The sequence below is a fragment of the Ornithodoros turicata genome, chromosome 1 (genome assembly GCF_037126465.1).
Source record: "Ornithodoros turicata isolate Travis chromosome 1, ASM3712646v1, whole genome shotgun sequence".
NCBI lineage: Eukaryota > Metazoa > Arthropoda > Arachnida > Ixodida > Argasidae > Ornithodoros > Ornithodoros turicata.
In genome coordinates, this window is record NC_088201.1 from 9,481,449 (window position 1) to 9,497,097 (window position 15,649).

The 15,649-nt window shown below is 44.0% G+C and overlaps 2 protein-coding genes across 4 annotated transcripts in view; one reads left to right on the plus strand and one right to left on the minus strand.

Annotated features, from left to right (window-relative positions):
• The window catches only part of LOC135377437 (heat shock 70 kDa protein 12A-like), a 72,391-nt gene extending 58,276 nt beyond the window's left edge, over positions 1 to 14,115 (plus strand). The window contains exons 5-10 of one of the 2 annotated variants that reach the window (XM_064609841.1): positions 690 to 865; positions 2,278 to 2,499; positions 2,563 to 2,752; positions 4,361 to 4,417; positions 10,973 to 11,310; positions 11,665 to 14,115. In XM_064609841.1, coding sequence (XP_064465911.1) covers positions 690 to 865; positions 2,278 to 2,499; positions 2,563 to 2,752; positions 4,361 to 4,417; positions 10,973 to 11,310; positions 11,665 to 12,435 — 1,754 coding nt within the window. In that variant the 3' untranslated portion in view covers positions 12,436 to 14,115. The remainder of the gene's footprint in view (positions 1 to 689; positions 866 to 2,277; positions 2,500 to 2,562; positions 2,753 to 4,360; positions 4,418 to 10,972; positions 11,311 to 11,664) is intronic. The other variant, XM_064609842.1, reaches the window with a different exon arrangement.
• On the minus strand, positions 13,506 to 15,635 carry LOC135377439 (transmembrane protein 230-like). Of its 2 annotated transcripts, none has more exons than XM_064609846.1 (4): positions 15,546 to 15,635; positions 14,913 to 15,029; positions 14,723 to 14,845; positions 13,506 to 14,349 (listed from the first exon to the last, which is right to left on the minus strand). In XM_064609846.1, the coding sequence occupies exons 2-4, from the start codon at positions 15,009 to 15,011 to the stop codon at positions 14,212 to 14,214; spliced, it is 360 nt and encodes a 119-aa protein (XP_064465916.1). In that variant the 5' UTR covers positions 15,012 to 15,029; positions 15,546 to 15,635; the 3' UTR covers positions 13,506 to 14,211. The 2 variants fall into 2 exon arrangements, with proteins under 2 accessions (XP_064465916.1, XP_064465915.1); XM_064609845.1 differs by lacking the exon at positions 15,546 to 15,635 and adding an exon at positions 15,387 to 15,538.
• Positions 15,636 to 15,649: the final 14 nt, after the last annotated feature.

Genomic DNA, 15,649 nt, shown 5'->3' on the forward strand with positions numbered 1-15,649 from the left:
CGCCATGCATTACGTGCGAGATGATTTTTTGAACAACATTATGACTTCGTTGTGTAGAAGAGGTGTGTACGTGAACTATGCTTAGAGATTTGCAGGGTCTGATAACAGCCTGAGAGAGATTTATCTCAGGAAGCCACTTAAATCCAAGAATCATCACCCCGGACATTTTGAAATAAACGACAGCGGATAAGTGATTATAATCGATCACATACAATAAATATACACCGCAAAATAATACTAGAGCACTAATGCTCATCTCGACTGTGGATTTGGGCTTTCAGAATTACTCGAAAAAAGGAAGCTAATTATAATACTCCAGTATACACAGCTCGTCCCCAGTGATCCAGAACTAAAACTAGTACTACGTAGGGCATCGAGACCAGTTTAATCCTGATCATAGTCATCCGCACAAGAAGCCCTGCGACGTACGTAATCCATGCTTTTAGGACGGCTTTAATTACGGTCTTGGATCTCACTACCTGGTACTTACTTCGTCGTGCTCGTCGCCTTTGTGCTGTCGTATGTCTTAGACTAGAAGACAACCTGGTCGGCCTGACACTGGGTGTGGTCTCATCATCATCAATTGAACGTGTTCGTGGCTGATGCTTATCGGGTGTGCACTGTGGCTGCTGTGAATGGCATCGGTGGCACGCTTGAGTTAATCTGTGTACGTTGGCGCGCGTGTTCAGGCGGAGATCCTGGTATCATCAACCAGAAGACACCGACGACGTTGCTGCTCAACCCGGACGGAGAGTTCCACTCGTTTGGGTTCACGGCACGTGATGTCTACCACGACCTTGACGCCCAGGAGGCCAAGCGATGGATGTTCTTTGAGAAGTTCAAGATGACGCTGCATAGTAATGAGGTACAAAAGAATATGCGTTGCCTATGGGAGTGCTTGTATAGTGTTGTGGCCAACGCGATTTCCTTGGATATTTTATCCCGTGGCCATAGTTACTCAAGCGCCAGTACACAACAACTAATCAGCATCATTTTATCCAGTGTCTTTTCTGTTGCGGTACGCGTTAGCAGTAGCATAGCCAGATAAATATTTCGGGAGGGGACCTATGGGAACTTTACCTGGGGGAGGAGGATTGCACCCTCGTTTCCCTCTCCCAAATGCACTACCAAAGGTTTCGGGGGATGGGGGTTTGAATTTGCTAGTGTCTACAAGAGAAGAGCGAGTCAGAGGTCATACGAGGGCTTGCGTCCAGCCCCCCCCCCCCCCCTTATCCCCGCCAGTTTGAGAAATTTTCTTGGAACTAATCGAGCGTTTTTCATCACGTTCTTTTAGCCGTTGGTTTTTCTTTATTTTTTTTTTTTTTCATATCTTCGTTATCCTAAATATACCGGTCACTTCTCCTGCATGTGCCTTTATGAAGGGGGTTGTGTGTGTCGCCGCCTAGTTCCCTGTCAGAGCAACTTCGGTGTCCCTCACTTTCGGCAACCTCGCATGCCCCAGTGGCGATTTCGAGGGTTCAACCCTTCTCTCGAACTCGTACCTTTGGTAGAGCATTTGGGAAAGGGGAAAACTGGGGTTGAAATTCTCCTTCCCACGCAAAGTTCCCATAGAGCCCCTCCAAAAACATCTTTCCGTCTACGCTACTGAAATGCACTCTCAGTAGACGCTGGTCCTTCCAAAAAAGCCTGTTGGGCGTCACAGTTGACTTGACGCAATTTGTACCAGCGGCATGGCCGAGTGGGTGAAGGCGTTGGTGTGGTGCTGACTTGGAGGTAGTGGGTTCGGATCCTACCACCGGCTGCGCTGTCTGAGGTTTTCCCTGGGTTTTCCGAACACCTTCTAGGCGAATGTCGGCACAGTTCCCCCTGAAGTAGGCCCATGACGTATACTAACCCCCTTGTCCCCTACTCCTTCGTGCTGTCCTCTCTCCATCTATCCTCATCTGTACGCCGCCATCTGTAGCCACAGTTGCTTTGCGGCGCTAACGTGATAGTGGAAAACAAAAAAAAAAACAACAAAAACACGCATTTGTAGATATACCTGTGCTTCCAGCATGTCACTGTTGATTTCAAGGCCGGCTCATAATGCACCCAAGCAGCACAATGTACTGGAAGTCGAGTGCAATAGGGGTGGACGGTATGTGTCTTATCAATGTTCTTTAGTTTCACCAGTCTGTTCAAGGCCTTCCACCTACACGTCCACCCCTATTGCACTCGACTTTCAGTACATTGTGCTGCTTGGGTGCAGTGCCTCAAGACAAACATCGTTCGTGCTAACCGACCTGACCACATACTGTTTCTTTTTTTCTTTTTCAGAACCTTAGCCGCGATACAGAGATCATTGCTGCCAACGGCAAACCCATGCCAGCCCTCACTGTTTTTGCCCACGCACTACGCTATTTCCGTGACCAAGCGCTCAAAGAGCTCAGTGAGCAGTCAGCCACCACTATTTTGCCAGACGACGTCCGATGGGTGGTGACCGTGCCCGCTATCTGGAGGCAGCCTGCCAAGCAGTTTATGCGTTCGGCCGCGTACAAGGTTTCAACCCGTTCTTTCCCTTGTTGGAGTCGGAAAAAAAACTAAGTGTAGCTCTACTTCCAGGCGGGCATTGGATCACCCGACTCACCGGATCAATTGATCATTGCCCTGGAGCCAGAGGCAGCCTCCATCTACTGCCGGAAGCTGCGGATGCACCAGCTGGTTCCTGATGCACCGCCTCCAACGAGACTTTACCTCTTCAGGGACATTATTCCTGACTTGAACGTGGATCGAGCTGTTGAGGACAAACCAGGTTCTTACTCTCAACGTGACGCATGCGCGATAGTCGTAGCCAACGATGGCTAATGAACTCCGCATAGATTCTGACTCTTGTTAAATGGCAGTCAGTGAGAAAGCACACATAGGAGCGGATAACCTTATTATTGCCCGTAGCTGCGACAAAACGGAAGTTTGTGCGCTAGGAGGACGTAAGCGTCGTACCATCCCATCCCATCCTTTAGCAGATGCCTCCTCATCACACGACTGCACTCTTAAAAATGAACTTCACCGCATAGCACCTTCCTAGCCAACCATCATCTCAAATGATATCGTTATCTGCTCTGATTTGTTGAAAACGGGAGTCGTACGCCTTTTCTGTGACACTTATGTTGTTCATAATTGTCACAAAAAGGCGTACGCCTCCCGTTTTCAACAAATCAGAGCAGATAACGATATCATTCGAGATTATGGTTGGCTAGGAGCGTGCTATGCGGTGAAGTTCATTTTTAAGAGTGTGCTTCGACTTCTCGCGCATACGCCTCCGTTGTGTGCAGTTGCGTGTGAGAAGCTCCTTCTAGGAATCGGGATTATTGAAACGCTTTGCACCCCTGAGTTACAGGACTAAAGTGCCACTGCAGACCAAATCACGTCTCTTCACAATCCTACCTAATCTATGCCATTGCAATCTACCTGTCTTACATTGTATACTGCCAAAATAGTTTTCCTTCGTGTGACACGGAAGTATTGTAAAATTAACTTTTAGTTATGAGAAGTATGACGTCATAGGGTCCGTATTCCGCAATGTGTCTGGCAACATTGCTTCTCCACTATCGCTGCTGGCAGTCTTCCAGTGTAGGAACGAAAGAAAGAGAAGAAAGAAAGCCCGTGCGCTGTTGCTAAGAGACAAACGCCAGAGCTCGTGGTGACGTCATCTACTCTTGGGGAATCTGAAACTAGGAAGTTTTGCGGGTTCTTTCGAAAATTCGTGAAAGCGCATTTACAGACTGCATTTACATTTTGCGTACCGAGTGCTTGAGTGGCGCAGACTTATCGTACGAAGTTATAAGATAAACAGCATTTTTTTTAAGTCCAGAGTGGTACTATAACGAGTGTTCAACCAAGGAAAGGCATTGTCAATAATTTCAATATTTGCATACCGAATGAAATAATCTCCCAAGCTGGAGAAACCAGCACAATAAGTACAAAAAGTTACCTTCTGCACCTCTGTGAAAGATATTCGGGATTCTGCATTTGCAGATTGCGTTAATTATAAAAGACACCAAAGAATAATGTAAAGATTCATAAACCATAATAGTCTGTACAGCACACTTCTACCGTTATCAGACCTAACAGTGCATCTGTAGCATGTATATAGTGCTCACAATAATAGTGCACTGCTGTGTGTGTAGCATTCATAGTTCCCTGTTTCTCTGTGTGGCACGTTGCTTTGCACATGCTGAGCATGTTTATTTTGCCTGAGCGCATGAATACATAGTTCCCGTATGCTGTGTCTGTCTTTGCATTCGAATGACGTGTGTTTATGCAGTTCTTTGCATTGCCTTGTCCGCGTGTTTCTGCTTGAATGTCAATGTCATGCAAGCGGCAGCTGCCCTTAACTTTTGCCGCAATTCCCTTTTTGCAGACCTCGGCTTCCTACCGTCTTTGCGTTCAGAAGTTATAGAGGATTATCTTTACGGAGGTACTAGTCAGTGTCATGTTTGCATTGCATCTTCTCTTTGCGTGTCTGTTATAGTGTTTTGATGTCTAGAATCCTGATCTATTGCGGAATGCCCCGCTAAGCAATGTTCATCCAGATCCAATCAAATGAGCGTGGAAACTGCATAAATGACACTTGGGACATGTGCGCAGCTCATACGCGGAGATAATGCTGATGTACTGTTATAATCGCATAGGTGTTTCCAATCCTCCAGCGCCAGAAACACTTCGCTGACGAAACAGAAAAAGAGATATAACCGCAATTATCTATATTTCGCCTTCTGCGACAGTCAGTATACATTGCAGGGGGCAATTGCCTGAGAAAGAAACTTGACGCACACTCTTAAAAATGAACTTCACCGCACAGCACGGTCTTAGCCAACCATAATCAACTTGAGTGATATCGTTATCTGCCCCCATTTGTTGAAAACTGGAGGCGTATGCCTTTTCTGTGACAATTATGAACAGCATAAGTGTCACAAAAAAGGCGTACGCCCCCCGTTTTCAACAAATCAGGGCAAATAGCGATATCAGTAAAGATGATGGTTGGCTAGGAGCGTGCTATGCGGTGAAGTTCATTTTTAAGAGTGCATACTACCAGCGTCCTTCTCAGACATTCACTTTACGTGCGTTTATTGTACCTCTGAATTATTCCGCTAAGCTTTACGTTCTAGGCCTTATTATTTGAATTTAAGTTGCATTCATTACATTGAATTACACGCACTATACAGTTAGACCATGCTCTGCGGAATTGGCAAGAGCCAGGATGTGATAATGTCATGGTCTTCCTTTTTCTGTCGCATTGAATGGCCTCGTCCGATTCAAACAGCATGCGAACTTGGTTATGTGTGGCTAGATAAGCGCAAGCAGTTCCACTGCAAGGCTCTGCGTTTCGTCCGTGATAAGCCAACTCCCATATACAGGGTGTTTCACCTAAGGTGATAAAAAAATCTAACTGGCGACGTACTCGCCGGAGGATTGTGGGACTTTCGGCAATTACCTTCTAGAAACTTTTGGCACCATTTAGGAAGACTTTGGACAATTTTTAATTGAGGAAAATTTATTTTGTTCAATTGAACTTCGAAAATTGCTAAGCGAACCTCACTTTTTTTTACAGAAATATGAAGTCCTGCACGGATAACCGCAGACCCAACAAAAACTATGCACATTTTTAAATTGTAATTTTTTTTATTTTTTTAAATTACGTTTTAGCCCCGCTTGCTTGATTTTCGCAAAGAAGACCGCGCCGTACACTCTTAAAAACGAACTTCACCACATAGCACGCTCCTAGCCAACCATCACCCCGAATGACAACGTTCTCGCCCCTGAGTTGTTGAAAACGGGCGGCAGAGCCTATTTTGTGGCCATTATGCACGGCACAGAATAGGCTCCGCCTCCCGTTTTCAACAAATCAGGGGCGAGAACGTTGTCATTCGGGATGGTGGTTGGCTAGGAGCATGCTATGTGGTGAAGTTCATTTTTAAGAGTGTACGCTCTTAAAAATGAACTTCACCACATAGCATGCTCCTAGCCAACCATAATATCGAATGATATCGTTAACTGCCTTGATTTGTTGAAAGCGGGAGGCGTACGCCTTTTTTGTGACACTTATGATGTTCATAATTGTCACAGAAAAGGCGTACGCCTCCCGTTTTCAACCAATCAGGGCAGATAACGATATCATTCGATATTATGGTTGGCTAGGAGCATGCTATGCAGTGAAGTTCATTTTTAAGAGTGTAGGTGCGTCGACAGGAGGAAGTGTCCCCGCCGCTTGTTTAAACTTTCGTTCCCCCGCTTTGACCTTGATGCTCGTGACTACCGACATATTACAATGAAAACAAAATAACCGTCTTATCACAAGGAAGGAAAAACAAATGAAGGCGGGGACACTTCCTCCTCTAGACGCACTTGTCACGCGGCGCGCGTTTTTGCGAAAATCAAGCAGACGGGGCTAAAGCGTAATTTTCGCTAATTTTTTTCGACTATTTCTGTTGGGATACTGTGCATAGTTTTTGTTGAATCTGCGGTTATCCGTAGAGGACTTCATATTTCTGTAAAAAAAAAAAAAAAAAAGTGAGGTTCGCTTGGCAATTTTCAAAGTTCAATTGGAAAAAATAAATTTCCCGCAATTGAAAATTGTCCAAAGCCTCCCTCAATGATGGCAAAAGTTTTCAGAAGGTAATTGCCGAAAGTCCGACAGTACTCCGGCGAGTACGTCGCCAGTTAGAGTTTTTTTTTTTTTTTTTTTTTTTTTTAACCTTAGGTGAAACACCCTGTATATAGAAGTGGAACTCCGGCAAGGATGACCGCGGTTCGTCCAACTGAAACGTAGATAGGTTTAAGCCATAGAGTAGCCTAACTGTAAGCTGCTAACCCATCCTGCCACTTTTTCACCTTTGAAACATTGACACAATGCCGGGGACATTAAAAAGCGCATGTGGGCTCGACGTGTCAAGTGTCGCGCAGTGAAAATGGCCGCTTGCGGAACGCACTACATGCGGTTCATTTGCGGGCTATACAGGGTGTTCAAAATTAAGCTTTCACTAGCACTTTATAAATAGGCGAACAAAAGAAAACTGGTGCTATTTTTCACGTTCCTTGAGTAAGAAACAGATGCTACATAATTAGCAGCACCTGTTTCTTACACAAGTAGCGTAAAGTTATCATCCGGTTCGGGGAACAAGGAGCAGTCAAAAACAGGGACAACGACACAAGAAGACACACAAACAGAGGCTCCTTGTGTGAGGAGCCTCTGTGTGTGTGTTCTTGTGTCGTTGTCCCTGTTTTTGACTGCTCCTTGTTCTCCGAGTCATGTACCAACAAGCCCATCAAGCTACTCTAGTTATCATCCGGTTTCCTGTCATCGCTGTGTTTGCGTAGCGCTCGTGAAAGCTTAAGTTTGAACACCCTGTATAGTCGCGTTCTTCAAGCAGGGGCATCAATGTATCGAGGTTGCTGTATGTGCGAATGCATGAATGTGTTCTTGGTTTTCCTTGCACTTCCAGTGGTGTAGCACGCAGCACCAGCTAGCGATCTTTCGTAACATACAGGGTGCGTCACGTAAGACTGACCAGAATTTTCTTAAATTCGTCATTTGTTTTTCTTCCGGAAAAGTCGTCGAATATATCTGTTCCCACAATGGGGCCTACTCAAAGGTGGTGTTGTATCAGTAATTAGTGCAGCCGTTAATTAACTTTCAGAATTAATCTTCACAATTAGTAAAAATAGGTTGCCCTAGAGCACAACCCGGAGGAGCCTAGTCGGCTAGAATGGAAACCGCAGCGCTGTTCTGTGCCCTAGTAAACAATATGCGCAAACGCACGATTTTCGAGCTTTGCGCGAGTTTCGCGGCCGCCGTTTCCTATTCCCCTCTCGCTGTCACCCGTTCTCAACTGACATCAGGCTGTTCCTCAAAGCATACGCACTCTTAAAAATGAACTCCACCGCATAGCATGCTCCTAGCCAACCATCATCTCGAATGATATCGTTATCTGCACTGATTTGTTGAAAACGGGGGGCGTACGCCTTTGTTGTGACAACTATGGACAGCATAAGTGCCACAAAAAGGCGTACGCCTCCCGTTTTCAACAAATCAAGGCAGATAATTAGGGCCCGGATTTTTAGACACTAACAGGGGGCGCTCTTGACCGCATAGCACGCAGTACGCCAATCATCACCGCGGATGATATCGCTCTGTCTCCAGATAAGCTGAGAAAGGGGGCGCGCCCCGTTTTATGTATCAACATTCCTTCCAATCGGAAGATAAAACAACACCTTTCAGAAGGTTGGTTGGCCTAGAATGATTTATCCGACGAAGAGCGCTACCTGTTAGCGCCTAAAAGTCCGGGCCCTACAGATAACGATATCATTCGAGATGATGGTTGGCTAGGAGCGTACTGTGCGGTGAAGTTCATTTGTAAGAGTGCCCCCCCCCCCCCCCCGCCTCCTAGTGTCCCAGTCGATACCGTTATTTTTGGTTTTGTTAAAACCTGGAAGAACGTACCACACTTATCGAGCAGCGGAATCAGTGATTTTATTTTTCTTATCTGCGTGGTTTTTGGAAGTTATATGGATTGGCAGCTTTATTGCGTGCCATTATCGGATGACATCGCGAACTGTGTCTTGGGGGGGTGTTGAGCAGGTCAAACCAGATAATGGAGGAAACAAAATGAAAGGCGGCATTTTGGCGATGACGTAGGCTAGAAAACTGCATCACTACACCCCCTCACACTCACTCCTACGGACAAAGTGGGGTGCTCCATGCTTTGAGGAACAGCCTGATGTCATTTGAGAAAGGGTGACACCGTGAGGGGGGAGAGGAGAAAGCGGCCGCAAATCTCGCGGAACGCTCGAAAAGTGTGCATTTTCGCATGTTTCTTTACTAGAGCTCAGAAAAGCGCTGCGGTTTCAATTCGAACAGACTAGACTGTCTCCTCAGGGTTGTGCTCTACAGCCTTGCAATTACACGGTCAACCTATTTTCACTAATTATTGAGATTAATTATGAAAGTTAATCAACGGGTGCACTAATTACTGATACTCCACCACCTTGAAGTAGGCCCCATCGGGAAAAGATATATATTCAACGACTTTTCCGAAAGAAAAATAAATCGCAAGTTTAAGAAAAATCTGGTCAGTCTTACGTACGTGACACACCCTGTGTAGCATGTTCTGCTGATGTCTGGTGCATCCTAGTATTTTGTTCTTCTTCTCTGCCTTAAAATCTGTGCATTCTATTCGAGCTGCATGACATACTCTGTGTTACGTTGACAATACCAACAAGAGCCTTCATGCTTGTTCACATCTGTTATGCTATTGTACAGATACCAAAAGAATACTTTCATTGTAGTTTGAAACTTTTGACATTCAATAGTTTTCAAGTACTATATATTCTAGGAGCACAAATTTCAACACCTTTTCCCATGTTCCCCCAAGTGTTTGTGCATCCTTCTTTTAAAAACGTATCAGCCTTTTTTAACGAAAATACTACTACAACGAATTTTTTTCGTGGTCCCGTCAGAGCCCCATAGGACATGGCAGACAACCTCTCTAACAAAGTGACTTTTACTTCGAATTTCTTTCGCGGTCCCGAGTTTCGTTGTTAAGGAGTTCGACTACACTTTACTTTCCTTTAGTTTTTAAGAGTTGCACATTTTTTATGGGAAATGAAGGCAATATTCATTTACTAGCGATTTGCCGACCATAATATTCCATTATGAACGCATCAATTTGTATGCGCATTTAGTGTGCTATGGCTTTAGTATATGCTTGGGCTTGTTAAATTGTATAAATACGCACTATTCTATACCGGGTGTTTCAGTTAAATCCCCGGGCTAAATAATTCGCGAACGGGTGCACCAATAGACGAATTTTCTTTTTTACAAGTATCTGTCCGATACCGCCTACAAGCTGCGCACCGTATGACTGAGTGGGAGGCGCTCATTATTTAAATAAAAATTCAAATGAGTTTCGTGAAAAAACAACTTCTAAAGCGAGGCGCTGTCGGCATTAAAATGATTACTACCCCTTTTGGTAACTTCAGAGGACACCTTTTAGAGAAAAAAAAACTGCCACCGAAGCTGGTCATTTGTTGCAGTAATTAATTAGTTTCGGTTTACATAGTTTTGTCGCGGTGAAGCGCAAAAGGACGCTCTTTCACTCCCTTATCCATCAATGAATTACACCAATGAAGTACGTCCTTTTGCGCTTCGCCGCGACCAGCCGCGACAAAAATACGTAAACCGAAACCAATTAATTACTGCAACAAATGACCCGCTTCGGTGGCAGATTTTTCTCTAAAAGGTGTCCACTGAACATCCCAAAAGGGGTAGTACCCATTTTAATGTCGACGGCGCCCTGCTTTAGAGGTTACGTTTTTTCACGAAACTCATTTAAATTTAACTTAAATAATGAGCACCTCCCACTCATTCACACGGTGCGCAGATTGTAGGTGGTATCGGACAGATGCTTGTAAAAAAGAAAGTTATTCGATTGGAGCACCCGTTCGCGAATTATTTAGCCCGGGGATTTAACTAAAACACCCTGTATACGATTCGCATGATGTATAATATTCACGCGCAAATACTGTGGTTGTCCGCTCGTGTGTGGTATTGACTTCTCGAACACAAGGCTGCTTCGCTCGTGCCGTGACGTCATGATGCCTTGCCCAGTGGCCTTCGGTGATTTAATCGCTGACATGTATCAATCGAAAGTGAGAACAGGTGGACTTTTGTTTGGTTGTTGTGAAAAACTAAAAAGAAAGAAAGAAAAAAGGAAAAAGAAAGAGGTGGTAGAACGTCGTCCCTTTCTAAGGAAGCAAGAGACGTACTTTTTCATCTCTATGTCATTCGGCTATTGTAGCAGGTAACAATCAAGCGACATGCAGTCTGATATCTGCATGCCTTTGCAGACAGACAGACACTGATTGCGCAAACCATGGTGGCATTGAAGAGCCTTGCCTTCTGAGTGTACCATCCTTTTAAACTGTGTGTTGTTCAACTGTCGAATGACATAACCCGATTTTTATATGTCACCAGGAACACGCTACATGGTAGTGGACTGCGGAGGTGGAACTGTGGACATTACCGTCCACGAGCTGCATGATCAGCATGGCACGCTGAAAGAGTTACACAAAGCAACTGGAGGTCCCTACGGATCTGTGGGCATAGACATGGAGTTTGAGAAGCTTTTATACGATATCTTCGGAGCGGACTTTATGGAGCAGTTCAAGTTGAAAAGGCCCGCTGGGTACGTCGACTTGATGGTGGCGTTTGAAGCACGCAAGAGGAATGCCAGTCCGTACAAGGACACTCCGTTGAACATATCGTTGCCATTTTCGTTTATTGATTACTACAAGAAATGCAAAGGAAACAGCGTAAGTTTTCTCTCTATCACTTACCGAAAAAAGCGACTGTGCAAGTGTTTCCACCTTGAAAAAAAAAAAAAAAAAGCACGTAATGTAACATTTGGTCAATCGCTTCTTCCACATTTTTGGTGTGTGCTACAAGAACATAGTACCGCAGAGCATTGCATTTGGCTTTATACGTAGAAGCTGGCATCAAGAAGCCCTTACAGTAGCAATACTACTTCAATCCAATGTAGCATTGGTATCGGGTTCACTGGTAGTTATACACAATAACAAACGTTTGCATTTGTCGTGAGCATGATACTGATTCAGTTATCAATACATGCCGCGCATTTATGAACGCTACTCCTTTCCTTCCCATAGGTCGAAAATGCAATAAAGAAACATGGCAACAAGGACGTCAAGTGGTCTTCGCAGGGCATGCTTCGCATCGAGCCCGCAGCCATGATAGAGCTTTTTCGTCCAACTGTCACAAACATCAAACAGCACATCTCAAACGTCCTCAACAATCCGCGCGTAGGCACCATCCACTACCTCTTTCTCGTCGGAGGCTTCGCGGAGTCCCAAATCCTCCAGAAAGACATCCGCGACGCTTTTTCTGGACAAGTCAAGGTGGTCATTCCGCAAGGTGTCAGCCTGGCCATTCTGAGAGGAGCCGTCCTCTTTGGCCTCGACCCGATGATAGTGAACGTGCGAAGGTCCCGCATGACTTACGGCGTCGGCGTCCTCAACCGATTCATTCACGGAGCCCATCCGCCGTCGAAACTCGTGGTGAAAGACAGCATCGAGTGGTGCGCGGATGTATTGGACAAGTTTGTCCTCGCGGACCAATCGGTCGGACACGGCGACGTCGTGGTGAGGAGTTACACGCCAGCCAAGGCGGGCCAGACATGCAGCATCATTCATATTTACTGCAGCGAGAGAGATGACGTACAGTTCATCACGGACCCAGGAGTGTACAAGTGTGGCACTCTGATCCTGGACTTGTCGGACACAAAGTACTTGCCCAATGTTCCAGCCAGAAGGGAGATTCAAACCAGGATGGTGTTTGGAGAGACAGAAATCAAAGTGAGCGCGTTGGATGTCACGACACAGAAATGTGTCAAGGCGGATATTGATTTCCTCAATCAGTGAGGCGTCAGGTTTGAACGCGTACGTTAAATGTATTGGTGCTGTTTGAAGTTAGAGGTCGAGTGCCTTAATATTTTGTATGATATAGAGCTTAGGGACAGCAGTGTGCTTGTGTTTAGGTGCCTGTACTTCGTAAAAGACGTGCCCAAGTACCACATACCTTGACGTGAAAATGGATGAGCCAAACTGTTGTATGTAAGAGATACCCAATAACAGCCATTGTATATAGAAAAACTGTCCTGTTGTATCTTTACCTGATGCTTGCTTCATTGCTTGCAATGTTTTTTTTTTTTTTTCATTTTTTGCTGGCTGATAGCATTAAAGGGGTGTCAAACCTGAAGAGAGGGCTTGATCTGTATACCCTCAAGTGCTCTTGAATTACACCCATAAGCTAGGGTACAACTGTGAAATACTACTACATGAATAACAAAAGTGTAAGCACCATGTAACTTTGAATTGTCATGCATTGTGTATCAAACAGTATCACAATAATGATAAATTGAGGTAACATTTCTTCCATGCCATACACGTGATATCGTGAGAGACGAATTTTAATGCTTCCCACAAGACTTGACATGCAGTTTACAGCGAGCTGTAAGCTCTGCATTGGAATGCCTGCATAAATTTCAACTGCCCAGACTGCCCGCGAGGCTTTCTTTCCTATTCTTTCCTGTCCGCACATTTGGTAAATGTCTATCGGGTGCTCCAATCAAGTTTACAGCTGGACACGATTTTTTGGTTACAAACCAATTTTTTATTTTTGTTTGTCACAATATTTGATTGATCAAATGCAGAAAACAAGTTCTATGTACAGATGAAGCAGAGCACATTCTAATAATGCAGAAATGCAGTAACGATACAATGCTTACTGGCTCAGTTACCTGAACCTTTACACTAACACATAAATGTTATACATGCTGGTTTACCGGTAACACGTTTTGCAGACATAACTGCAAATGCCGCTGCATAGACGAGGTATAGCACAAGTAAGTGCTTGCTTCACATGAGACAGCTCATTCTGTTTCAAAATACATTATCCCGCTACACTGTAAATTACGTGCACTGAATATAAATGGTAATGCCTTGAACATTATTTAATTACTCTATGTACAAAAGCACAACAATGAATATATTTTTCAACAGTCCGACGAAATGCAGTGTGTTATGCGTAGGAAACAGCCATATATTACATGCACATCGTGCACGCTACTACGTTCCCATGATTTGTGCACAGTTGGCAAATGCATGCAAAGGCTCCAGTGCAGTAGCAGCTTCACATGGTATTAATTCACTTTCAAATATTGCAGAGGTGCAGTGGCCTGCCTTTTGGGAGTAAAACCTGCTTCAACCTTCAGCCTTCCTGGAGGAGGCTGGCTAGAATTGATTTTTGGCTAGGTCAGGTTATGCCAAATTTCCCCCAAAATTATCTCTTGCCTTTACAAGTGACTTTACATTCCACTCTGCTTGGCAACGAGTAACTTGCTATTTCAGCAAACCCAAGGAACACAAACCTAGCCCTGTGTTTCGTTTCTTTTGCTCTCGTGTTTCTAGGTGCACATTCCAGACTAAAATCTTTATATGATGCCTTGTAAAGCAACCGAAGAAGTATGGGACTGCTAATGTAGCAAGCTGTACATAGACCTGTAAAATCCTGCAATAAAAATCTGTCGTATCAACCTTGCACTTTGTTTCATAATAAATTAGGCACAAAAAAATGTCTGTCTTATGAAGACAGGCATGAATGGATTGACTAGTGCTCTTGTTCACAACAGTGGTAGTTCAATCAAAATCAGGAATGTCATCAAAGGTGTAGCCCGGATAGTTCTTGAAGGCATAGTATGCGATCCGCACGTGATAAGCTCCAGGGATGAACATCAGCGATCCCAAGATAAGTAACGGCCATATGCTTTCATAGTACTGAAAGATCAATGGTGAAACAAATAAGAATCTTTGCCCACTGGAGTAACACAGAGTTAGTTGCTAATTAGTTCTATTTGGTGCTTTCAAGTTATTTGTCAATCGCATGCAATGCATAACTGCTCCTTCAATTTGACTAGAACTGTCACAACACCAATTTTGGTAGAAATTAATGTGAGGGAATATTGAGGTATGTTTTGGGTAAGTACAGTCCAGTGATATAGCAACTATAGCCTTATGTGTGAGGTATCCTAAAGCAACTGAGATGCTTCTAAAACCTAGTTTTTATAAACCTGCTCCAATGTTATCGTTATCATATCCCTATAGATATCCTTATATATCCTAGTGTAGTAATTTAAGATGTTTAATTCACCTTTTCATCAAAAAATCCGGACAGGATTAGTGATGCTATGATGATCAGTAATGACCCCACTACAAACAAGAAGGTAGCAAGTGCTATTGCCTTCCATGGAATCCGTGAAATTGTCTTTTGAAACTGCAAGGCAAGATGTAAGTGATATATATTTGTAGGTATACAGTATTAACAGACAAAAGCACTGTACCTGGCTATCAATAAAGCCGTCGTCCGCCCTCTGCATGCGGTGGTACATAACATTGCTGTACTCTGTTTTTCTTTGACCTGCTGCATCTCTCCTTCCCATTCTTTGCAAGCTTGGAATCTAACAAATTGCCACAAGATGCATACAACTGGTAAGCAAAATGCCAAACAAGAAATTTCTATAACCATTGTAGTGCAGCAACTTAGAAATTTGTTATAAACACATTAACTATGTGTTATAAGTTATAACACATAGTTTATGTGTTTAATCATGGATTATAACTTATAACCCATGATAGCGTTTAATGTCAACTCCTGTGCGCCGAGGCATTCAGCAACATATGCAACAAAAGTAAAATCACGTCGGGTATTGCAAAATGATTCTAAATTACAAATGATGTCCAAAAATTACAGATATTTGATGGAGATCCACCGGTTATAAAATGTGTGCCAGTCGCACCATAGTATATGTACATACTTTTAACATCTTCCTGCTTGCTATCTGTTGTACAATGGAAGCTTGCTACAGACAAACTTAAGACACAACATATTGATCAATATGCTGTGGCAACTGCACTTGTGTTGCAAACATCGAGATAAACGTGGTAAAAAGAAACCTAAAGCAAATCGCACCCACCAAGTATGCTTGTTTTGATGCCAGTTTCGTTTGGCCGCCTCTAGGTGGCTTCACAAATAAATTATTGCTGCGAAAGTGTAGATTTTTTACGCTTTTGTAAAGTA